Source organism: Candida orthopsilosis, assembly GCF_000315875.1.
Source record: "Candida orthopsilosis Co 90-125, chromosome 1 draft sequence".
Classification (NCBI taxonomy): Eukaryota; Fungi; Ascomycota; class Pichiomycetes; order Serinales; family Debaryomycetaceae; genus Lodderomyces; species Lodderomyces orthopsilosis.
In genome coordinates this window covers 1160130-1185343 of record NC_018292.1, presented here as the reverse complement: position 1 = coordinate 1185343, position 25214 = coordinate 1160130, and the positions used below count along the sequence as shown (strand labels likewise).

The following is a 25214-nucleotide window of genomic DNA, read 5'->3' as shown; positions in this document are numbered from 1 at the left end:
CTTTTTATAATGCAAATCACCGAACAATACTTCCATTTATGGCAAGTAACCGAACTTCGCACAAAACAACCAACTACACAAAATATTGTTGTGGCATTACCGGAACTGTATGGCTGTACCACTATGAGATTCCGATATGTGAACGAAATCAAAGCTACTTTATAGGAGTCACTACAACAGATATAATCACACACGTTTTTATTACTCACTTATGCATTTTCTTAAAAACGACAGTCCCTTTCTCCGATACTAAAGCGACTTTTTCGGAACCGTAGGCACAATCGAAAACCTCTTTTCATTAAACGCTAATCCCATTTCCTGAACATTCCTTTGATTCTCTGGCTTCGTCTCAACAAACCAATCCATATCTTCCCTATATGTGTACAAAGCATACTTGGTTCCATAAGGATTTGTCTCCAACTTGTATAACGAGTGAAGCGGAACATCCAATTGAACAATGTCAGAGGGTTGCAAATTGAGGAAATAACCAATAAGGATACGAAGGACAACACGATGACTAATAATAAGGAGATGATCAGTTGTGCGTTCGATTTCGGTGATTAATGGACGTAACCGAGTCAAGACATCCAAATAACTTTCACCACCAACACCAGGGTATCGATAACTCAACTTGTTTTCTAACCTCAGTTCAAACTCCTTCGGATATTTGTCTTGTATTTCCTCATACGTCATACCCTCACACTTTCCTGCACCAATCTCATTCAACATACGCATTTGTTTAACGGAATAAACCTGCTCATTGAAGTAAACACCTGACTCCACAGCACGATGCATCATTGATGTCCAAACACAAAAATTGGGTTCATTTGGTATTGCAGCAACATCCTCAGGGTTGAACATTGAATTATATTTGAGTTCCAAACGAGTGGAAAATCTTTCCAATTGGTGTTTTCTAAACTCCTCACGCTGGAAATTCATAAATTTAGCCAATGCTTTAGCAAATTTCTTACCACGTCTTGTTAGATGCGAGTCACCACCAATTCTACCACTGACATTGTCTCGACTCTCACCATGACGAGTAAGCCAAATTTGACGTTCACAAAGATTGAAATTGAGCAAAAAGTATACTGTTTGTGAAGAAAGGAACCCCTGGATGTTGAAACTAACCACCTTCTTTCCCACATCAATCATCTTGACATATTGAAATCCCGGAATCTGCTCTTCTTCTTCATCAATAGTTTCGTATGCCTTTTTGTAGTTATGTAGTCTTCCGACAAAATCTTTCAAGGCCACTTCTGGATCCATGTTTTTGTAATCAGGTCCACTCAATTTTAAACGAATGTTGCTTTCTATAATTGCTGGATCGCTACAAATACTCTCCAAAAACAAAACCTTCAACTCACCATTGCTTCTTTCCTGTATTCTCTTGAGCACTTTCTTTCTCCTATGTTTGGTGGAGTTTGTAGCATCAAATATACCAACCGAGCCACTTCCATTGATGACATAGTCCAACAACATATCCAAAGTATCCATAGCCCATTTTTCCCTCAAGGCTGTACTTGCCTTGTTTTCCGGGTTGAAAAAAGAGGCATCATGTTCAGTAGTTTTTGGTTTGGATATGACTGCCTCTTTCTTTGCTTCACCAAAACCTCCAGCAGCTCCCTGGATTGGTGATTGTGCCTCAGAATTTGGATGCGAGTCAGGCAATGGGTTTTGCTCTGGTCCGGCATTCAATTTACTCTTACGCCTGGTATTACCAACGTTGAATACCCGACAATCGTGTTGAAGCCAGTTGAGATATCGTGTGAGCTTGTTGGTTATATACGACTTTCCTCTTGCTGGTAATCCAACCATTACGATGACTAGTTTCGACCCAACATCAACCGATGCAATTTTTCCATCAGGCGACGTTTTCGATTTTGTTTGACCTGGAATATTCAAAGTATACGTTTTCCTAGAGGAAATCGGTGGCTTTGCAGTTAGAAGCAAATTTTTTAATTGCTCAATAGAAGGTGTTTTCTCAAATTGTTCTTTCATATGCGGTGGAACATCTTTCAACAAGCGTGAGAAATCCTTGGTCAAATTTATTTCTGCTTTCTTGTCTGCTTGTTTTTGCTTCTCTTGTTCCATTTCTATTTCAAAGAGCCTCTTCTCCCGTTCATCTAGTTGTGTTCTCTTTTGCTCTTCAGTATGCTTCTTTGTATCTCCTAGAGTGCTTACTCCAGGTTCTGGGTTTGCTTGAACCTCCCCCGCGGTTGAATGTAACTTAGACGCATCTAATTCAGTCTCTGGATCGGTTGGCACATATGAAGGCCGTCTCATGCCATAGCTGACAGTTGCGGATTGAGTACCAACCATTGAAGCTGCCCTGTGAGCAGCAGAGTTTCTTGCTTCCTTTAAAGACTCAGTCTCTGACAGGGACTGATTGCTATCAGCTAAGTCTGTCAAGTTCAAATGGGAAATGTTTTTCGATTTGTGAACCAGATCCGTGGCACCCGTCTCTTGATTGTCATAATCTTCAGTATTGGATTGTTCCCTAGTTAAGGGGGACCCGACATACGACACAAAAGGTGTATCAGTCAAGGGTCTATTATTGAATTCAGGTAGGAAGGAGTTGACTGAATTGTTTGATTCTGAAGGTTCTAGTAGTTGAGAGTCCAATGATTTTGTTAATGCTAATTTCTCTCCACCATAACTGTGCCTGTTCCTTCCTCCAACTCTTTTATTCAACGATGTGGTAGACACGCTTGGTGAGACACTTGATGGAGAAGGTGAGACACTTGTCATAAATGAAGCATGATTTTGTGGTTGTAAATAGTCATGACCCATACCCAATTTCAGCTTGCCACCTGGGCCCTTAAAATCAGGACGACGCAATACAACATCACCAGCATTGTATCGAGCCCGAGGACATGATTCATGCTTTCCCCCATCATCATGGTCGCTATTCTCGTTCTCTGAGTTATCTATTGACCCACTAGATGATGATGAGGATTGATTAGTCATGGGCGATGAGTTTGCCGACTGCAAGTTGGAAAATGACACTTTCTTTGTATTCGATCTTTGTTGAGACAAATCTGCATTACTTATTGAATGTGATTTTCTGCGATTGGGAATTGATGGCGAATATGGTCCCGTCGGCAGAGTAGTTGACCCATCTTGATTGATTTCACCGTCGGAACGTGCTTCCGATTTTGGCGATTGATTTGATTGTTTGAAATTAGATGCAATCAATTTACGTATCGATTCGTGATGCTGGTTGTTTGGGTTATTCATCCTTTTTTTTGACGTGAAGATTGATTTGTTTAAGCCAAATTGTGAGGATCAGATTTCTTTGCGGTCGTTTGGTGTCCGATGTCTAAACGTTGATTGATTGCTTAGTTTTCTAGCTCTAGCTCTATAAGAAAGTATCTGTTGCACTTGTGATGGATATAATAATGTAGTACTGTCTTGTTAGTGTTGAATAATAAAGTTTGTAGAATGAGTTATGAAAGAATATCCCTTTAAAATAATCAAATTGTGTGTCGCCTTTTTATTTTTCTTTTCGATGCGGATTTTTTTGTATGACAATTTGATTGAATGCTAATGGCTAAAAAGTATACAAGTGGTTATAGGAGCAACACTTAGATTACTTTCTTTTCTGATGGACGGTCTATTCAAAACTAATGATACCACTCACAACTTACACCCAATGTACTGTTCAATTACCTTGGTAGAAATAAAGCATTCCTCTTCGAAGTATCGGAGTTTTATTTTTTTTCGTTGAGCATTGAGATAAGGGGAGTGTTACACGGAGGAAATACGTCATTGTCCCGGGGCACCGGGCAACTAGCAACTAGCAACTAGCAACTAGCAACTAGCAACTGGTGCGTGTCACCTTCAACTCGAAACAACAATGGGGTTTACACAAGAGACTCAAGTGTCAAAGGGTGAAGCAGTTTCGTTCTCTGTCCTTTGCCCCTCTTTCACTATTGTTATAATCTATATCAAATGATATGTCTTTGATAGATGGACAAAATAATAGCCACAAAGTTAGTAAGTTGTTAAGATGAAAAATACAAACGTATAATAAAGTACTCCAGATTTTACTTCCAGTTATAATTTCTCACAGGTATATTAAGCAGCTCTTCTTGCATTCATGGATTAATTTAGTGGCTGTAGTTTTCCAATGTTCAGTCCGTCTTCAATTGAACTGAACTCTAATAGACAAGCTTTTATAGCCTTTCACTACATCACGTATATTGCTTTAGAATACTGCGGTAGGTTTATTCCGGTTTAAAAAATGTCCCAATTATAGCCGTGCAACTTTAACTAAACCAGTCTAAGAGATAAAATATCGGCAACAGACTCATGAATCACACAGCTTGACTAAACTTTATTTTAAAGTCTCAACATTGTAGTAGGTATTAGCAGTTCCCGATAATCAACGGAGATGAGTTTGCAGGTGCGGATCCAAGCTTTCACAATACAATATATCGTTATCACGTTGTTGCAAATTCAAAATATCATATGTGATTATGGTTCATGGGATAAGCGAAATGGGTGGTAAATACACCAATGGGCCACACATGTGATTATCAATTAGATAATATACTCGCGATTATTGTGAGTATGTGTTAGAGCCTACGACTGTTCACCTATACGGTAATATTTCGAGATACAGGGGTAAGCTTACTTTTCAGGTACTATGTAAGATGTATAATCAATTTAAGTGACTCAAAAGCTACGCTGATCTTTGAGGAAAGGCTTTCGAATCTTATGATCTTTTGGTATTGTATGAGAGTATTTTCTTTGTACCGCACAGTAGTACATGCATATCTGAACATATGATAGTTTAAAAATTCAAATGACTAAAGTCCGCATTAAACTATTTTAAGTTGTCTAGAATCAAAAAGTGGCTTTCTATATATATATAGAGCAGACACAAAAATAAATAGTATTTTCTAATATTTTTTAATTTATATACGATTGATCCCACAAAAGAGTAGTGCACAAATGTACAAAATGTCTTACATTTTTAGTAAATTACACACATACGTAAGTGGTTGTTTAAAACATTACACCAATTCAAACAGCTAATGAAATCAATACTGAATATGGCAGAGTACAACTTTTGATGACGTAAAGCACCTTGTCACGTATGTGTCAATTGATTGTTGTCTTTTATATATTTCAATTCCCTTGCTGCATTTGTCCGTTCAGTGGCAAAGGTATTTAGAGAGAGAGAAAGTTTATTTGACCCTGATATAGTAAATATTTTATATACATATATATATATTTTATTTTTCAATTACGTATGAAGACACAAAATGAACAGAATCATTTTGTCTCAGATCATTTTTCGTAAAGAGAGAGTTGTTTGAGTTGATGTTTTTTGGTCCTTATTAGAGCCATAACATCAATGGAGTAGTGTATACTTTGTAGTGGTTTGGTTTGCTCTGCCTGGTTGGCTGGATCTTTATATGTTTGATCAAACTTCGTCTAATCCAGTTGACTTTTTTTCTTGAGTATGCGTTATATTGTTTTTATTTCTGATGATTTTTATCCACAGGTACACGCCATTTTCATTGCTTTGTTATTGTGTTATTTCACTATTATTTTGCAAAGGCGAATATACAAACTATACAACAACAAACGTATGTAATGCATTTTTTTTAAGCTAAAGTTGACAACCAGATCATTCATCCACACACACACAAGCCTTTGTTGAAGGTGGGGTAATAATATAACGATCGTCCTATGCTTTTCTTTTCAAGTGATGATATTGATTTCAACTAGCTACACACAAATGTTGTTGTGTCTCCATTTAGATTACTCTGTATAGGTTAGTATTGTTGTAGTGCTTTATTTGATCATTTGTACACTACTTTTTGTTTGATAAAACAACAACAATAAAAAAAATAAAAAAATAAAAAAATAAAAATAAAATAACCTTTAAACTATAAATTACACATAAATAATAATAATAATAATACATATGCATGTATATAAGTATATAAGTATATATATATATACATAAACCAGAGTACTTTATATTTTGTAATTTCCTTACCATTTCTTTACCCAATACAAATCAATCTAATCACTAGCACACTAGTAGCAAACGTCTTGAGTTAGTAATCATAAACAGAATCAAAGATACAAGACACACAAATACATACACACACCCCCTAAATCAAACTCAACCTCACAGATAAATCCGTACACGCACCCGATAAGAAACCCACACCCCACCCACCACAGTTTTTTTTTTCTTTACAAATCTCAGTTCTTCTTCAATTGACACTTTACTTTTAACTGCTACTTCCCACTTAACCACCTACTGCAAATCTACACAAACTCACTTTATACTCCAGTTATATATACACGAGGTTTTTGGAACCACAGCCAACCACTTTCGCCACTTACACATAGACACATAGACACACAGACACACACGCGTACATATACGCGATTGGTTCACACGTAGCCCAGTCCCAAATATTTTTGAAGCAAGCTCTCCAAATATCAAACTCGCTAACTTTATTTTTAACATCTTTAACTACCATCATCACCACCACAAAGAAGCACCATGACAATGAATTATCAGTCATTATTTGGTAACTATGCTAATAGCTCCAATTTTAACAGGCCGTTTGTGGTTGATAGCAGACCTGCAGATCTCATGACGAGGGATGCACAAGATTTAGCTGGTATTGACAATACAGAGGTTTTGGGTCCTCATACCATTGGTGACGACTACTCCACACAAGGCAATCCGAACGGTCTTGGTCCAAAACAAAAAGCTTTTGCAACTACACATCCAAACTCTGCCTTGTCACCTACTTCAAATGAATCCACAGTCACTAATATGTCTGACACTTTTCAATTGAGTGATGAGACATTTTTTAAGAGCAGCTACTTAATAACCCCATCTAATTTTGAAGCTGAGACACAGTTACAATCCTCGGTTTTAAGCAAAGGCTTGGAAGCAGAGTTTAAATTTCAGCCATCCCAGCCTTTCAACTCCTCAAGTATAGACACCGAATTACCACAACAAGAGGACTACAATTTCTACAGAGGGCCTAGCAGTGATAGACATCTACGTCATAATTCAGCACCAAGCTTTATGCAACATCAACAATTTTTAAATGACACTGAATTGGGTGCTCCTGCCGCCACAACAACATCTAATGGTCCAAATTACAGCCACCATGAAGAGGAAATTACAAGTAATGTATCAACGAACTCCTTGAATCAATATTTCGCTACACCAAACTCGTCAATAAGCTCGGCATCATCGTCTACATCAACATCAAATGCCCTTGCTGTTGGTTCAGTAATGGGTTCCAATAAACAGGTGGCTGATGGAAATTTGAACGCAGGAACGTCTCAAGCGCCTTTATCTACACAAGAACCACTACACATCACCAGCCACACGAGGAAGCACTCAAACACAATACCAATTGACCAGTTGACCTCCTTAACCTTACGAACTCCAAGCACGAGTCTGCAACTGGGTCCATCTCGAAAAAGATCACTTAGTTACATGGACCAAGTACAACAACAACAGTTGGTCAATTTGCCTCAGCCCGATTTCAATCAGCAATTGAAGATTGAAGATCAATCACCGTTTTCGACTAACGCATCCTCAAGTTTGATCAATTTGGATGCAAATACTATCGCATTCTCTGCGGCTACTGCAGCAGCAGTTTGTGCTGACTCAATTGCCGATTTCGATATGCCTTTCACTGGCTACGACAACAAAGGCTCTTTTGATCAACAACAGGGGACAATCAATCCACGTCAGTTGTTTACAACCAAATTGGCAACATCCTTTAGCTCACCAAGTTTGTCTTCAATGTTTGGATTAAAGAGGGGCAGCCTCCAGCATTTACAACGCAGCAACAACAACATGCCGATACAACTGCAGTCACAAGAGCCACTTATGCTGCCAAATGGCCCCCAAGGCATGCCATCTATGAACCAACTAGAGCATTCCGCATTTTCTCCACTTCACAACAGAAGCTTGTCGACATCATATGTTGATTCCAAAACAAATGGAGATAGGCATCGCGTTGGTGACTGGCTCAGTAGCGCAGGTGAAGACAGTGGAGTTGATCTTGTCGGTGCAGATTTAGAACTACCAGGATCGTTTAAAACCACAAACACGAATAGAAGCAATGGTGGGTCCAACGGAGCTATTGTCAAAAACAGGTCATATTCCCATACCAATGGAATGCACAGCAGCAGAAGTAACACAAGGAGAAATTCATGGCAAACCTCGTCAAAAGGGAAACAGTATGCAGGTGCCTCGCCTCAACAACAAAGTCACTTTGCGCGTGCAGTGTCACAACAGTTGGATGAGCTAAAGGAGCAACAACTAAGTGGAGAGAAACAAGGGCAATACCAGCAGCAGCAGCAGCAGTTTACTGGTAATACTGCCTCGTTACAGCTTTCGCCTACTACAATATCTCCAACAATAGGAGAAATCAAGGAAGAGCCAAATGACTCAACACAGCCAGCCCAACAGAAGAAAAAGAGGAGAAAGAGCTCCGTGTCTAAAGGCAGCATCCAAGCACAACAATTATTGATTAAGGAGCAATTGGATAAGCAACTTGAAACTCAGCATCAACATGGTTTGCTCAACAACAAGCCTGGTTCCAAGTCAGTATCTCCTACCAATCCCAACCAAGTCGACACCAACGTGCCCACACAAAATGTGACTAAATTGAACAAGAAAGGTGGCAATGCATTCACCAAAAATGATACCAAGACCTTATCAAATTTACAGGAGCTTGACCCAAAGGGACTTCTTTCAGCACCGGTTGTTCAAAATGAAAATGGTTGTTTTCCATGTTCTGAATGTGACAAACAATTCAAACGTACAGAGCACCTCAAGCGTCATATTAGATCAGTACATTCAAACATTAGGCCATATCATTGCCACTACTGTGAACGCAAGTTTTCTAGACTGGATAATTTGGCACAGCATATCAAGACACATTATAAAGTTGATGGATCGGGTAATACCAATATTGTTTATGGAGATATGACAATTCACAGTAGAAGGGATAAGAAAAAGAAGAAGAAGCAGGGTACAGCATGAAGAGCAGAGGAGCATCTTTGTCACAGGATTACAACACTGATGATATCGCAACTGAATCATAATGAGCAGGCTCAATTGATTTCAATTATTTTTAGATTTTAGCTTTAGAGAAGTGCCACTGGAAGGAAAGGAATCTAATCTTTTCATTTCACCAGTTGATGATTATTTTATTCTTTGATTAACAAATGATGGTGATTATATACAACATTTATACTTCATTATATTTCAGGTAAATGCATGCCGTGGCGTTGCATTGTAGTTTGAACCTTCTCAAGAGAAACACAGTGAGAACCAAAAGTAAAAGAGATGGTGAGCGCTCACCGGAAATGAAATGATTGATCAAAACCTTTGGTGTCACATTTAGCAAATAATATAATACATAGCAAGAATTAAACAGCCAAAAGAAAGTCACCGGTAGCCTCCACAACAACTGATTGTTTCTTTTTTCAAAAATCCATGACATCAATTGTTCCTCGAATTTTGTAAATTGCAGTTTCAAAAACTACTACAACTGTGTGTGCCTTTATGTAAATAACAAATAAAATCACAAATTTAGGTAAAAGGGAAACCTAAGCGCTAAATCTCGATAGAATGTCGTACAATCTGTGCGACACTAAATTCACCTGCAGTGAGTGTTATAGATTTGTTAACCATTCTATACTACATGTAGTTGAAACTCAGTATCGAATAAAAAGATTTCATTAGAAACATCGACAGCCACCTTCTCAACCCAGCAGCAGTATTCAAGAAGAGTTCGTAAACGTGAATCGTGGAAAGAAAGCCGCACTCAATCCCTAAAGTAGCAGAAAGAAGATCACCAATTAGAAACCTTTGGAAAAAATCTTTATTACCAATGCTCATACAGTTATCACTACAATATATAAACATACATAACAATGGTATCAGCACACAACAATCCATGGGCCAAGAGAGATGCTTGGAGGTACGAGGGCCAATTTAGCAGGTTGAATAGATTTAGAAATGCGTTTCCCGGGTTAGGTATTGCTATAGTAGCATTTACTGCGTATGTTGGCTTTGAAAAATTGGTATTGAAGAAAGGGGGCGATGAACATGGACACGAGCATGAGGAACATCATTAGTTGTTATTAAATGATGTGTTTTGTGTGTTATTAGAGGTAAGGATGAAGTGAGAGGTGGAGATCAAAGAAAGAGGTTCCTTTCAAACATAATAAGGTACGAATGGTGGTGGTTGAATGAAGAGTATAGCAATGCTCCGCTTCCATTACAATGCGAAGCGGAATTATGGTCAAAACTGTCGTTTGAACAAATTTCCATATGATGTATACATTGTATAGTATAGTAAATGGAAACGAAATATTTATTACACACCTATGCAACTCTTTACTTTGATGTATACCATCTATGTACAAATCCCCCTTACTGTATCGCGCCTTTTATTCTCCACCATTAGCTCTCTTAATCTCATCAGAAACGTCGTTATTAACCAGCAACAAACTCTCAAATAACGAAGCTCTAGATTTCTCTTCCTCCACCAATGAGCCACTTGGTGCTTGTGATCTATTGGCATTGGCCTCTAATACTTGAGTTTGCCCAGCAGCCAATTTAACCCAGTTATCAATATAATTTTGTTCTGTAGTCAAATTCCAATCAATATTAGTTGATTCATAGACAGCTCCGTACATAACGCTTTCCTCTTTAGCTATGTGGCTTTCCATTTCCTCTGCCATGCGCAATCGATAGAATTCAAACCTTGCTAGGTCGTACGCTTCAAAGATATCTTTCACCTTATCGTCATTTTGCAAAAGATACATGGCTCGTTGGATAACCGATTCCCCATCCAATGGTTTGTTCAATTGCAACATGTGACTCCAATCACATTTTTTCAGTATTTCATCACCATTATTTTCAATGAGATTCTTTGGTCTTGACAATTCCCAAGGATGTTGCAAGTAAAAATAGTTTCTCAATTCGTCTTCTAGGAATTTCAATTTTGGTATACGATGAATCTGATTGTTTTTGTTTGCAATTTCATTTGAAGTTGGGCGTGTTTTGAAAAGCTGTGATTTCTGTAATGGTTGGTCCTTTGGCTTGAGTAACTCATTTCTAGGATCAGTTGAGTTGGCCCCGTGTATGTATGGTTTCTTGACAAGATTATGTTTTGGGGGATATTTCGCGACTATGTCGAACCATACAGGCTTCTTTTTAATCACTCCCGATTGTAGGTACGCAGATGTTCGTGATAGAACGTTGGCTGCCTCAGTTTGAAGCTTCATTGTGGAAGGACTTGATTCGTGAAGAGTTCTCTAGCTCTTTGGTGACATTTTTTTCTTTTTCAAAATTTTTTTTTTTTCATTTTTTTCATCTCTCGAGTGTGCAAGTCAATGTTGGAAACCCTTTGGTGATAAAAATGATATGAACATTATAAAACAAGCGAAGGCAAAGAATATATTCCTATTAGAGAAACCAGTCAATACTTTTATACGACGAGTGGGTGCAGAACAATCGAAAAATACAGGACCTTTGTTGAAATGTATAGATGTTTTGATAAATCAGTATCAACCAGAATTGATGAAAAAGTACAGCGTTGAGCACACGGATGATCAATATGAGTTGAAACAACGGATCTGGGACAAATTGAAAATACGAAGAACAGATCAAGATCCTGTTTTGTTGAAACGAATGGAATTTAAGCCGAGTGATATATTGTACACAAGGGAATATAACAACTTCATCAAAGTGTTGTACCCTGCGGATGATGACCCATTTCAATCTAAGTTTACCCCTTTCGACTTAAAACATACAGCTACAAAGTACCAAAATATCAACCACGAGCACGCTTTTAAAAGATACTCAGATCTACCCAAACCAGCACCACAATTTTTACCTCCATCAATTTTGCAAATCTTCATCAAAAAGTATGTCTTGAAGCAAAGATATTTTGCTAATAGAAACATTCTTGAAGGGTGCTTGCTTCGTGGAGATGCCAATGGCTTATCGAATGCAATGCGCAATGAAAATACACGAAGAGAGGAATATCGCAATCTGTGTCAATCCGTTTTAAATGATTTGAAACAAGCTGGATTAGAGCTTACGCAACAAGAACAAGTACGAATGATATACTTGACTTACTTTAAAGACAGGCATGACATTGTGTCTCTTGTCGGTGATGACAAAGACTTGGGGTACAAACGGTTCACATTTGAGGAATATGAACTGATTCTAAAAACCTTTGGTGATCGCAGAGATTTGTTGGGGGTGTTGCTTTTCTTAGCAACCAGACATGATAGGTTTGATATAATATGTGATATTTTACCTAAAGTGGGTTTGGGTAGTATTCTAGGTGTCGAGAACAAGAACAACTTGAAATTGATTGATATATCTCTCATCAATCTACTCGGATATTTCCATACTTTTATTGACAGAAAAGGATATATCAAGTATCTTGCAAATACGATTGAAGAGTTGAACCAAATTCCTGTCATCACAAATGAAATTGTTGATGGCTTGATTAAAGTTTTGACAGACTTGGAGTTAGTCAAACATGCAGAAATATTGTTTGAGACAGCATATTTCCAAACACCCCCAAACAACGAAGAGGATGAAATCCTCGCTGAGTGGCGTTATATATATACCAAATTGAAGGCCACTACCCAAGACAAATCTGTGTTTTATAAACTATCACCAAATCATCTTTCATTTTTAACCTTGTTTCAAGGTTATTGCCGCAAGCAATCATTTGACAAGATTAAGCAATTGATGTATGTAATGGACAACTTGACAAATCAAAAAATGAGTACAAAGATGTATTTTGAAATTTTCAAGGGATTAAAGAACAGAAGTAATTGGACAATTGACGATTTGAGATTCACATTGTCCCGTTTATTGAATCAAATTGATGCAAACAAAGACAACAATGACTTGAATAGTCTTCGAATTCTTTCTGGGATGGGATATTTGGACAGTGCCGCCTTGCAAGGCATTTGGGTTGGTGATTATTGCGCAAGAGATGCTAGTGATACATCGTTAAGATTAAGCAACTTGCTTTTGGACTGTATATTTATGGCTTGTGTAAAACACTTGCACCAAATTGGCGAGACAACAAGAATGGGCTCCATCGAGAAGGCGAGGAGTAGATGGGAAAAGATGGTAGAACCAAAGAAGTTTGGCCCACACGAGGCAGAGAGGCTTTCCTTCATCAATAAAGCGGTTTTAATGGAGATAGTCACAATAATGGTTTAGTTTATCATTAAGTTCTAAAAATAATGAAGGGGTACATTAGAGCCCAGCTACACTCAAGCCGTCTCTTCACCAGACTGGCTATTAAACAAACAATTCCTAGGGGTAGAAACGAAACTTTCAAATACCAATAATACCCCTAATAACAAAGTCACGATACCCATTAACAACGTCGAATTCATTTCCGCGAAAGTGATCATGACAATAATGATCCCAATTGGTAATCTCCAAAACACTCGGAGTTTCTGAGGTAATATAAAGAAGTTTGGTGGATCACGACTCTTCTCCACTATTCCCAACACAAACATACAAATCAAAGCAACTGCAATCCCGCCAGTGTAAAAGAACGCCAATGCATACATGTTTCTTTCCGATTCTTCACCCACACTTTCTCTTCTCGCTTCCAAGTGCTGGCGCTTCTTGGTGCTGGGATTGTCAATAGCACACAAATCACCACCAGCGTCGGCGGATAAGACCAATGCCGCAATTAATGGTACATGTGAATATATCCACAACATGGCTGTGGTTCCGCTATTTCTCAACGGATGAACCGCCTTGCTAGATGTTCCCCCGTACTGGTAGAGCCAAAATAATATATAGGCGTCGGCCAATAGAAAAATACCTCTGGCGTATTTAGCACTGAATCCCACACCCAATGATCCAGTGGCAACAACCTTGTATAAATATTCGCCAATTGCAATGGTAACAAAAACAGAAAATCTCTCAACCTCGTGCTCAATGTTCAAAGCAGTGGACATTGTAAGGTTCAACATTCTCTTGGTCCATGGGTGGAAACAAATTGAAAAGCAAACTTGCTCTAGGAATAGGAAAACAAATGCAAGTGCTATTTTGACTCTTGTTGAGACAAATATGACAGATAGCCAACACATGGAAGTGACAAAAACTGTTGCAGCATATAATCTTTGTTGTGGTCGGTGCTCAGGGATGAAGAAAGAGTATACCACCAAGGAAACCGCCAATGATAATCGACATAAAATGTAGGAAACAACGGGTAGAGCAGCCTTACTATAGCCCTCAGTGATATCGTAATGGCTGTTAATGTATAATGTGAGCAAGCAAAGTATCCAGAAAATGTACAACTTTTGTGATAAATCTTCGTTATAGTAATAGTTTGTAAAGTCCTTTATATCTGCCCATACAACCCACATTGGCAAAAAGAACAAGACGTATTTTAGCAACACCAACCCACTAGCGTCTTCACTTGCTTCACCTGCCAAATTAGCAATCAACCCAACATAGAGTAAATCTAAAAACAATTCAGTTTTGGAACTTCCTCTTTCACCTTTGGTACGAAACAAGATTCCGTCTTTAAAGTAATTGAGGGCATGTGGCCTAATGAACCAGAAGCTGTCTCTTGGTGCTTTGATGTACTGAAAATTAATATCCCCAAACCTCCGAATAAATTCGTCCTCTTCATCACTGTCAGTTAGCTCCTGCTCAATATCAGGGAGCTCTTCTTGAGAAGATTGATGAGATCTATGCGATCTGACTGAGGAGTTTGATCTGTTTTCATGTTGTATTGTGGAGCCCGCGTGTGGTGCATTTTTGGTACTATCTGGGGTTGAATAGCTTGTTCTTGTGGACATTGGTGCGATGATGAGTCCGGTTCAGTAGTTGGTAGTCAGGTAAAGTTGTATGCTCAGAATATAACTTCGAAGGATGTTGTTTGCGGATGCATTGCGATGTTCTTTGAACATAAGGATCTATTAAAAGTCTGCCATTTCATTGTTATGTACGATGGATTAAAAGAATTTCATTTGAAATTTTTTCGGTTGCAAATGTTTCCAAATTAGGAAGGTGGTTGTAATACCAAGTGTGGTACCAAAAAGGGTTTACAATAGGTAATGGTAATTATCCACACCAAACCATTTGACTTAGAACAAGAATACAAGAGAAGGCAAGTGATGATTGTCTTACAACATGCGGCTGAAATAAGTAACACAAAAGAGTCTTGGCTTGGCTCTAGTCGTCTATCACCTTACCTCCTCTGAGCTACCTTTGAATTATGAAACTCAACAGCATGCGTTTCAAAAGTATCACCTTCCTCTAACAAAATTTTCAGTAGTTCAAGCATCCAAAAGCGATCAATTAAACTTCTGCTATTGTGCCCTTACTATCTCTTTTGATATGCCTTGTTGGGTATGGTTTTGTGGTTATGGACCCAGAGTGGCAAAACTACAAATTGTTATTACTTCCCACTAGTTCACTACCTTATCAATTTTACCGCATTCTTCTTCCTATTGGCCTCAGTACTTATCACTGTTTCCAACAAAACCTACTCCCGAGTTGTTCTTAAAAGCCTTTTTATTCATCTTGGCAACCTTCCGCTTGGTTGCATTCTTCTTCTAGGCCAATCAATTCAAACAATGAGGTCATTGCCACCACCTAGAATTACCAGGGCAAGAAGATGGAAGCGAATCAAACGTGCATTGAAAAACTTGATCACCAAAGGGTACATTTCTGACTATGGTGTTTTCCATAGAAGATCACTTTATTCACGTCATTTCCACTCAATCACCACGGTTCACAAACTGCCAATTTTATCAAGAATGAAAAAGAGAAAGACGGACTTGCAGGTCTTCCAAACAGCAAATTCGGGTTTGAGGTTTGCTAAACATCTTAGTGCTTTTGTCGCAAGGTTTTCAATTCCTGGGTTGAAGGAGGATCTATTTGGTTCTAGAAGAGGAAAAATAAGGTTGTCTTTGAAAGTGTGACTTTGAGCAGTAGTTTAATGCAAATACACGTTGCTTAACATTTTGATGTCTCTCTTTCGCTCTGCGCTTCCGATTTTTTACTCCCATAATAATACAGTTTTTTTTTTCAAGATGAAGTTCATCGCGGAAATCATCACCTACATATAGACCACACACACAGACACGCACACACCCGGTTCAAGCATGTCGGATAAGAACCAGATTAAGGTCAAGTTTACCACCAACGAAGAAGATGAAAGTCTAAAAGTGGAAGAGACGCCATTATTTGTGCCTATATCATTGAAAAGATTTGGCTTATCCGAAATCATAAATCATTTGCTTGGAAATTACAAGACAGATTCAGACGAGGAGGAGCGTAAGCCCATACCTTTCAACTTTCTCATAAATGGAGAGCTTTTGCGTACTTCAATTGAGGACTACCTCGTGCGTAATGGTTTGTCGAGTGAAGCATTTTTAACTATAGAATACACTAGGGCCATATTACCACCAAGCTTTCAAGCATCATTCAACAACGAGGACTGGATTTCGTCCATAGACTCAATTAACAAAACTTCGAGTGCTGTTTTAGATTCCCAGTTGTCAATAAATGAGCCAAAAATTTTGAGTGGTTCTTATGATGGTGTGGTACGAACTTATAATATGTCGGGTAAGGTAGAAAAACAATACGTTGGACATTCAGCGCCAGTAAAGTCTGTACAGTGGATTTCTCCCACTAGAATTGTATCATGTGGTAACGATAGGCAAGTCAGGTTATGGAAAACTGCATATGAGGGAATTGTTGACCAAAACGAAGAAGGCGAAGAAGATGAAATAGAAGACGGAAAGACCTTGGCAATTTTAGAAGGGCACAAGGCACCTGTGGTCAATTTGGCAGTGAACCAAAAAGCAAAGAGGATATTGAGTGCCGGTTATGATAATGCTATTGGTTTTTGGTCAACAAACTATAAAGAAATGACAAAGATTGACGTCCCCGAATATGACTCGAATGTTGTATCCACATCATCAAAAAAGAGAAGGAAAATGGCATTACAAGATTCAACCATTAGACGTCGCTCACCTTTGAGTTTCTTGCAAGGCCACACTGAGCCAGTGGAGGGAGTAATTTTCGATGCACATGATGCCACTGTGGGGTACTCAGTGTCGCAAGATCACACTATCAAAACGTGGGATTTAGTTACTTCTAGATGTGTTGATACGAGAACTACCGGATTTTCATTATTATCAGTTTTGAAATTACCACATGTCAACTTAATCGCTTCTGGTTCATCAGCACGTCATATCAATTTGCATGATCCAAGAGTTTCAGCTACATCTGAAGTCATTAATGCCAAGCTAGTCGGACACACAAACTTTGTTGTTGGGTTGAGCGCTTCACCTCATAATGTCAACATGTTTGCTTCTAGCTCCCACGATGGGACTGTCAAAGTTTGGGATGTTAGAGCTGACAAGTCGCTTTACACAATTACCAGAGAAGATGGATCAACGAAAAAGAAAATTTTTGATGTAACCTGGGACAATGAAATCGGCATAATAAGCGGTGGTGAAGATAAAAAAATTCAAATAAACAAAGGAACAGATATAGGTAAATAAAATGTCTATACTCTGTACAGCTTATTCTCTTTCCTTGAAGTTGTAAATAAATTCAACCCATAATAACCCTGCCACATGCTCTCTTTGTCTGTCAAGTAACCTACCAATCCTGTTTTGTTCCCAACCGATAAAGGATCCCATATAGTGTAAACTTCTTGTTCATCTACCCATCCTAATGCCTTACGTGCTTCTTTCAACTCATCTGCATTAAATTCGACTTGTGCTGCCGAGCCATACTTTAATGGACCAGCATTTATCCAGTAGCCTCTTTCAACATTACCCAGAGGTTTTGCTAATTTCTCTATTGTCTCCAAGTAAGTAAACAAATTCTCAGCTGTATCCAAAAAGAAAACAGATACAACAACAACATTTTTATATTTGTCCCTGTTGGGAATTTCAAATTTGGTAAAATCTTCGTTCACAATGTGCAAGTTTTTTGGCTTATTGACTTCCCCAATTGGCTCATATTCAAACGTTCTCAATTGCGATTCAGTATTATAATAGTCCGAGCTAGTATGGATATAGGGATAAATAGTGTGCAGTTTCTTTGTTTGTCTGCCATAATTGTATCCAACAAACAGATTCATCAATCCAGAATTTTCGATAGAGTAAACTGCTCCGTAGTCCCATTTACTGAATTCATAAGCCAACCTACCCAACCCACTACCAGGAAATACCAAGACAGTATCATGCTTTTGTTTGAAGTTTATTGCTAATTCCAATTGTGACGCAACGTAATCAAATATGGGTCTCAACTCAGGGCTAAGCAGTCCCGTGGTCCAATCACGGGTGTAGTGACCCAAAGCTTCAATCACTCTAAAGTTGTTACCGCTTGCAATACTCCCTTTGGCATTCTCAATCAAATCAAAATCTTTTAAGGATACGCCATATTTTTCAATGGTGAAATCACCAACAGCATCAACAAAGTTTTGATTCTTCTCGATTGCCTTGTCAATCAATTCCAACTTTTTCCAATAGCCAACATCTTTTGCTACGGATTGCTGCTTTGATGCCAAATGAGTAAATAACAGCTTTCTCCTTTCATTCACATCTTGGGCATGAAACTGGTAACTCTTTAAAGATTTGATAGCTGATAACACTTCAATTTTTTGATCTTTATTGAGACTTTGAAACTTTGAATAGTTGGCACCAGACGATGTTGGTAAGTTGGCCAAACTGGGTATACCCAGTTTAATACTTCTCAGAGCCGAATGTGTCAACGATTTGAACAATGATGTTCTAGAAACCATATTGGTGAAGACAAATGTAGTGATGAGTATTGGTAATTGAGATTTTGGATAAATCAATGATAGCACGTAATAAAGGGAAAAGGAAACGATGCAAATTACTGGGATTGAGTCGAAAGAAATGGACATCATGTGTGGAAGGAGTATTATTGGCCATTTATTGACTGCATGTAGTGTTATAAATCTTTAAACAATGCGAGTTCCCTTATCCAGACTAAATCAGAACACAATGTGTGGTTTGCGTAGAACGCAGCCGAAAATTCCATTTCAAATACATTCGCTTTTCATCTCTTCATTTTGGTCAATGGAGATATACTTAGCATCGCGCTAGTAGGACCTTGGTCAATAATTATATCCAAGAACTTGAACTCTTTAGTCAATGGCAAGGGATAACTTGTACTCTCTCAAACTCCGAATGTTGAAGAAAATATGGCAGAGTCACGTGATTTACATTAATTCCCCATAATTTTAGCTTCGAATGTGACATCGTTCTGTTGGCTTTCGTCTCGAAAGCAAGAGCACGTGTCAATTTACGATTTAGGTTGGACAAATGTTCGATCGAGTTTTGCAATGTGTGTGCAACGTCATTGTAATTGCCACTTACCAAAAAGGAAATTGTGCCTCAAAAATTTGTAACACGAAAAATGATACTTTTCATTGTAAAAACACTTCAAATTTGCAACAAAGTCTTGAACTAACAAAATAACCACATAGTACATCACCAATGACTGACTACGACTTTTCAGATGTCACGCCCATCAATTTAAATAGCAACGAGCCTCAGCTATGCCAGATAATGTACGATGAAGAATACAAATCAACAATGGGCACGCTATTGGCACTCATGCAACGAAAAGAATATTCCCGTAGAGCACTTTATTTGACTGAATTGGGAATTGAACTATTGGCTTCACACTATACTACATGGATATACCGTTTCAGTATCTTGCAGAACCTACCAAATACAAATTATGATGACGAATTGGATTGGTGTGAGCAAGTTGCTTTGGATAATGAGAAAAACTACCAAATATGGAATTATCGTCAGTTAATCATCAATGAAATAGTGAAAAACGAAGAGGACAAGAAAGGACGCAAGTTTGATCCTCATCGTGAATTTCCAATTCTAGAGGCTATGTTAGATTCTGACCCTAAAAACCATCATGTGTGGTCCTATAGAAAATGGCTTGTTGAAAAGTTTGATCTATTTAATGACGAAAAAGAACGATCCTTTGTGGACCAAGCTATTAATGCTGATCTTCTAAACAACAGCGCCTGGAGTCACCGATTCTTTTTAAATTTTGTACAAGATACAACTCCAAGTGTGGAAACAATCAATAGTGAAATTGCTTATGTTAAAGGTAAAATAACGCAATGTCCTCAAAATGCCAGCTCGTGGAACTACTTAGAGGGTATTTACGATAAATTGGACATGGACATGGACTTGACTGATTTGGAGGAATTTGCAAATGACTTTGTCAATCTTGATTCAGGAAGAATAAAAAGCTCCTTTGCATTGGAGCTCTTGGTCAGAATCAGTAAACAAAAAGGCGACAGTGAGAAAACTGCTGCATATAGCAAGGTGCTTCAGGGTTTGTATAACAAATAAGTATGTCGAATAGCAAACGTGTTATGACCAAGATCATTTATTTGTAGTGTCGATAAAACATACCAAGATATGTTATACAACTTCGAGTAAAGATCTACTCTGTGTAATATAAACTCTATACAAAGCAACAACCCTGCCTTCTTGTAATACCACTTTCAAGTAAAACTACTGCAGTAGTTAACCTTGTTGTGCCCAGAAAACTGGAAAATGAATTAAGCGTAGCCCCTCCACTATATTATACTAACAAAATCAATTTGGTAACTCCCCGCTTTTAAAAGGAGGTATCCATACCTCTCGTAAGTTAAACATGAGCTCATTCATTAATTAATTTTCAACAAAAGGGGCCGTTTATGCACAGGTGTTTTTCCATATCTCGCGCATTTATACCCCGATTTCTCCAAACCTGATATCCAAAATGACCCCGCCAAGAATACGAAGGTTCCATTGAGAGACACCTTACCTAAATATATGATGATCAGATGGCGAAAACTGACTTTTGTCGCAAAGTCTTGATCCCCAATGCGAGGAAACACTGTCTACATACTCAAAACTAATGCTCCTAGAAAGAGTAATAACCCCACCCTGACCCAACTTTGTCAATTGATAAGTTAGCATACACTGACTGGCACGCTTTTCCATATCCTGGACTTTGCCGCAACTAAATTATGAATTATTTTGTTACTTGCACTTTTGATTGTAGTGCTTGTTCTTTAACATGACAAAAATTTGACCAAAAATGTAATATGTTGAAACTGGGAACCTATTGAACACCTATTTACACTTCAGTCATTGCACGCCCATTACTTTGCAGTTGCAAATGCTTTGACTCTGTGGTATTTCTTTTGTGTCGATTGCCATCCAATATGAAGATCATTTAATCACCCTTTTTTGTTGAAGTATAACCGAACAACCATTTATATAATCCCATGGTGATATAATTCCAAGTGAATATACAACGTCCAGTGATTACTATATTGATAGTGGAAAAATGCGGTGGATGCCAACTTAACGTGGTATTTTAAATAGAAAAAGTTTTCTGCAAAAAGCAGATTTAATTCTGTCATCGTAAATCTGTACAGTGGAAAACTTTATGCGGAGGATAAATTACCGCTTTCAATATATAAAGAGAACCTATGTATTTAATGAGGCGTATATACGATGGGAAGTCATCATATGCGGGAGCAGGTGTAGTGAGAATCACTTAACCACACTATATGCTAAAGCTGGTATGAAATTATACATAGTTTTCTACATGTAAGATGAAATGGTGTCAAAATCGTATCTGATACTTAACAAAGATTATCACTGAATTCGAAACCTTTGTAATTAATGCTTTAATCAACCTACACAAAGTTATCATTATAGTTATTTTGCATCAATTCTGTTACAAGGAGGGGCGGGAACAAAGAGGGAATCAAACTAAATTTCTTCCTATATTTTAGAAATACGTTACAGTACTATCAGATGAAATAGATAAGCCGAGTTCGGAAAAAGATCATACATTAGTCAAAGTTTTGCGTGTGTCTATTTCCTTGAAAATAAGGAAATCGGTGATCATCAAATACGGAAGAGTGATTTCTAAAAATAAATTGTGAATTCAAATGTTAATCCTTAAAAATTAACGGAGAAAGCATATAGGACTTTGAAGGGCGAAAGACTGCTATGACAACCACTACAAAATTTGACAACATTTTACACCGGAACGAAGCGGAACGAAACGGAACGAGTTATTGATATCGGATCGCTCTACCTTTTCACTCCTTAAGTTTTGTGTCACTTGTAATTCGAAACAGCCGCACTTGTTGTTTCGTACCAAGAAAAAAGCTTAAGATACATCTTGTATGAGGCTACTACTCCGGTACCTAAAAAGTAATTTGGTTCAAGATTCAGGAATAGCTGATAACACAACATCTACAGCGGCTTTAATTTGTCTTTGTTCTTTACATTTTTTTTCCTAACAGGAGAATTGTATCTTTTGTTCGGTGTTTTCGCTTAACTCCTAACTTCTCGGTTAACTCCTAACTTTTCGCATTAACATCCCAATTGGGAACGTAAAAGCCGTACGCGTAACAGCCTCCCCAACACAAAATGTATTGCTACTAAAATCCTTCTTTGTAGTCTCACACAAGGCTTTAGTTCCGTATTCACACCCACTTGTCTTGTGGTAGACGCTTCCTCTTTCAAAACGATTACCTCAAATGAGCAATTTAAGGAAATGCAGACGGGATGTGATTCCTCCTTTATAACTCCGTAACCACTTTAGGAACTACAATGAGCTGTTACTCTCTTGTTTGATTTAAAACATGACCTATATATTTTGAAATCTTAATTCCGTATATTTCTAAGCATACGGAATTAAGTTTTGGTGCTTCCGTTTGTACCAACACGCTCTTTTAGTTGTTTATTTTTAGTGACACATATTCTAACATAGACAGTTCAAGAAAAAAAAATTTACGAACTGCATTTGATGCGGCTATAAACAATATACAATATAAATATCACTCCAAAAGTCCTCTTTATGCATTTACCAGCAGATCGTATACATCACTAGACTGATAATTATACATAAAAATTTTTTTGGAAATGAGCAAGAAACAACTTACTTCATCAAGCTCGAGTGTTAAATCAAGCGATTCCACTGAACTACCACAGCCAATTACTGGTGACTCTACTAATAGCATCGAACAACAACGTCAACCACCACCACAACAACTACATGATGACCTCGAGGATCAAACTTCTACACGTCTGGGACATTTCAAAGAATCTGATGCTGGGGATGGTACACTACGTGAAGATCAATATATACATGGAACCAAACTAGTTCTTTGTTTCGTTTCATTATTCCTCTGTTTGTTCTTATTTGCATTGGATCAAACTATTGTTGCTACAATCTTATCCACGGTGGGAAATAAATTTAATGCGTTTGAAAACGTTGGGTGGTTATCTTCAGGGTTTTTGTTGACTATGGCTGTATTTATTCAACCTTTTGGTAAACTCTCAATTATATTTGGTCGGAAATGGTCCATGGTTGTTGCTGTTGTCATTTTTGAAGCGGGGTCGTTAATGTGTGCATTGGCTCCTACGATGAATGTCTTGATTGGTGGTAGAGTACTTGCCGGTATTGGAGGAGCTGGTATTCAAGGATTGACTTTTGTTATTGTTTCAGAAGTCGTGCCTATAAACAAAAGACCTGTTGGTATGACCATCTTATCAGTGACGTTTGCCGTTGCATCTGTGTTGGGCCCATTGATTGGGGGTGCTTTCACCACGCATGTCACTTGGAGATGGTCATTTTATATTAATTTACCAGTTGGAGGGTTTGCATTGGCAGTATTTTTATACTCTTTCCGTCCTCCATTCCCAAATGTCAACATTTGGGAAGAATTGAAACAATTTGATTACATTGGAACATTTTTCTTCATTTCGGGATGTGTCATTTTTTTATTGGCAATCACTTTTGGTTCATCTGATTTTGCGTGGGATTCCGGTGCTGTAATTTCATGTTTCGTAATTGGTCCAATATTGTTGATCGTCTTTGCTATTTGGAATTTCCGTTTCTCCAAAAACCAAATCATTGGTACTGATGTGATCACTACTCCGCAAATCATTGCTTCCGCTCTTTCAATATCTGGTGTCTTTTCAGCATTTATTGTCACCATGATCTATGCTTCTGTATATTTTCAAGTTGTTCGTGATTCAAGTGCAATGGGTGCTGGATTACATTTGCTTCCTTGTATTATAGCTGTTGTCATATGTTCGGTGGTTTCAGGAGGAATGGTTCAAAAATTCAAATATGTCAAACCTTGGGGTATATTTTCAGGAGTAATGGCACCAATAGGTGCAGGTTTGTTGAGTTTGTTGCGTGTTGATTCATCTTTTTCAAAACAAGTTGGATTGTTGATCATCATGGGGATTGCTACAGGTACTCAATTTCAACCAGCCATAATTTCGGCCCAGATAAAAGCACCAAAGACACCAGGTGGTACTATCATGACAACAATTTTCATCAATGCATCTAGATGCTTGTCATCAGCAATTGCTGCCACATTATCTGATGCTGTTTACACGTCGAGCTTGAAGAATTTTCTCAAAAGTGAAATTCCAAAAGCCAGTTCTCAAATTCAACAGTCCTTGCAATCAATTGACGTATCTAGTCTTATGTCCTCCAACACCGTTTTAAAAACATTGGACCCAGCAACCGAGAGATTCATTAAGGAACAAATGGTGAAATCTATTCAAAATGTGTTTTACATGTGTATTGGATTTGCTGCTATATCCACATTAGCTTGTCCTTTTATTACCAATAAGAAATTACCTGACATGAAACATATGGCCAAGTTGGATTAGAAAAAGGAGGAGATTGTGCAAGGAGATGGAACTGAAGAGGAGAAAGAGGCGCAATTGAAGCAACTCGATGTTGAATCATCAAACTCAACGCAACAACCCGCATCTAATGAAGAAAACAAAGCTGAAACAAAGTAAGGACTGTGAATAAGTTACAAGGGACTTGTATATAGAATGGGTACAATAATATAATTTTAATTTCATGATAAACTCAACCTAGCCCAATAGGTGTCGTAAAAGAAACGTAGGTGATTGTTCATTTACACTTGCTCGTAACCCCTATTATTTCTCAAAACCAATTACTAATATTACCGAGCATTGGCTCTTATTCTTGTTGATTATAATTGCTCAAGCAGTAAATATATGTCTGTTGCAACAATTCACTTGTGCCCTATTTTTGTGTTCTGTGTGTATTTATT

General features: G+C 38.0%; 11 protein-coding genes across 11 annotated transcripts; 7 read left to right on the top strand and 4 right to left on the bottom strand. All coding sequences in view use genetic code 12, as the record gives it.

Moving 5' to 3' along the window:
* Positions 1–249: 249 nt before the first annotated feature.
* Positions 250–3237, bottom strand: CORT_0A05390 (Pfk26 6-phosphofructo-2-kinase; the record flags this gene model as incomplete). The annotated part of the gene is made up of 1 exon (XM_003866319.1): positions 250–3237. One exon carries the CDS (start codon positions 3235–3237, stop codon positions 250–252), a length of 2988 nt encoding a protein of 995 aa, XP_003866367.1.
* A 3295-nt stretch (positions 3238–6532) lies between these two features.
* CORT_0A05380 (Msn4 zinc finger transcription factor) lies at positions 6533–9049 on the top strand (the record flags this gene model as incomplete). Its single annotated transcript, XM_003866318.1, has 1 exon — positions 6533–9049. The coding sequence occupies one exon, from the start codon at positions 6533–6535 to the stop codon at positions 9047–9049; it is 2517 nt and encodes an 838-aa protein (XP_003866366.1).
* An 896-nt stretch (positions 9050–9945) lies between these two features.
* Positions 9946–10149, top strand: CORT_0A05370 (hypothetical protein; the record flags this gene model as incomplete). The annotated part of the gene is made up of 1 exon (XM_003866317.1): positions 9946–10149. One exon carries the CDS (start codon positions 9946–9948, stop codon positions 10147–10149), a length of 204 nt encoding a protein of 67 aa, XP_003866365.1.
* Positions 10150–10464: 315 nt separating this feature from the next.
* Positions 10465–11304, bottom strand: CORT_0A05360 (Rsm25 protein; the record flags this gene model as incomplete). The annotated part of the gene is made up of 1 exon (XM_003866316.1): positions 10465–11304. One exon carries the CDS (start codon positions 11302–11304, stop codon positions 10465–10467), a length of 840 nt encoding a protein of 279 aa, XP_003866364.1.
* A 139-nt stretch (positions 11305–11443) lies between these two features.
* On the top strand, positions 11444–13270 carry CORT_0A05350 (hypothetical protein; the record flags this gene model as incomplete). Its single annotated transcript, XM_003866315.1, has 1 exon — positions 11444–13270. One exon carries the CDS (start codon positions 11444–11446, stop codon positions 13268–13270), a length of 1827 nt encoding a protein of 608 aa, XP_003866363.1.
* A 53-nt stretch (positions 13271–13323) lies between these two features.
* On the bottom strand, positions 13324–14874 carry CORT_0A05340 (hypothetical protein; the record flags this gene model as incomplete). The annotated part of the gene is made up of 1 exon (XM_003866314.1): positions 13324–14874. One exon carries the CDS (start codon positions 14872–14874, stop codon positions 13324–13326), a length of 1551 nt encoding a protein of 516 aa, XP_003866362.1.
* Positions 14875–15429: 555 nt separating this feature from the next.
* CORT_0A05330 (hypothetical protein) lies at positions 15430–16002 on the top strand (the record flags this gene model as incomplete). Its single annotated transcript, XM_003866313.1, has 1 exon — positions 15430–16002. The coding sequence occupies one exon, from the start codon at positions 15430–15432 to the stop codon at positions 16000–16002; it is 573 nt and encodes a 190-aa protein (XP_003866361.1).
* Positions 16003–16185: 183 nt separating this feature from the next.
* Positions 16186–17592, top strand: CORT_0A05320 (Ytm1 protein; the record flags this gene model as incomplete). Its single annotated transcript, XM_003866312.1, has 1 exon — positions 16186–17592. One exon carries the CDS (start codon positions 16186–16188, stop codon positions 17590–17592), a length of 1407 nt encoding a protein of 468 aa, XP_003866360.1.
* Positions 17593–17597: 5 nt separating this feature from the next.
* Positions 17598–18971, bottom strand: CORT_0A05310 (hypothetical protein; the record flags this gene model as incomplete). Its single annotated transcript, XM_003866311.1, has 1 exon — positions 17598–18971. The coding sequence occupies one exon, from the start codon at positions 18969–18971 to the stop codon at positions 17598–17600; it is 1374 nt and encodes a 457-aa protein (XP_003866359.1).
* Positions 18972–19563: 592 nt separating this feature from the next.
* Positions 19564–20448, top strand: CORT_0A05300 (Ram2 alpha subunit of heterodimeric protein geranylgeranyltransferase type I and farnesyltransferase; the record flags this gene model as incomplete). Its single annotated transcript, XM_003866310.1, has 1 exon — positions 19564–20448. The coding sequence occupies one exon, from the start codon at positions 19564–19566 to the stop codon at positions 20446–20448; it is 885 nt and encodes a 294-aa protein (XP_003866358.1).
* Positions 20449–23031: 2583 nt separating this feature from the next.
* On the top strand, positions 23032–24798 carry CORT_0A05290 (transporter; the record flags this gene model as incomplete). The annotated part of the gene is made up of 1 exon (XM_003866309.1): positions 23032–24798. The coding sequence occupies one exon, from the start codon at positions 23032–23034 to the stop codon at positions 24796–24798; it is 1767 nt and encodes a 588-aa protein (XP_003866357.1).
* Positions 24799–25214: the final 416 nt, after the last annotated feature.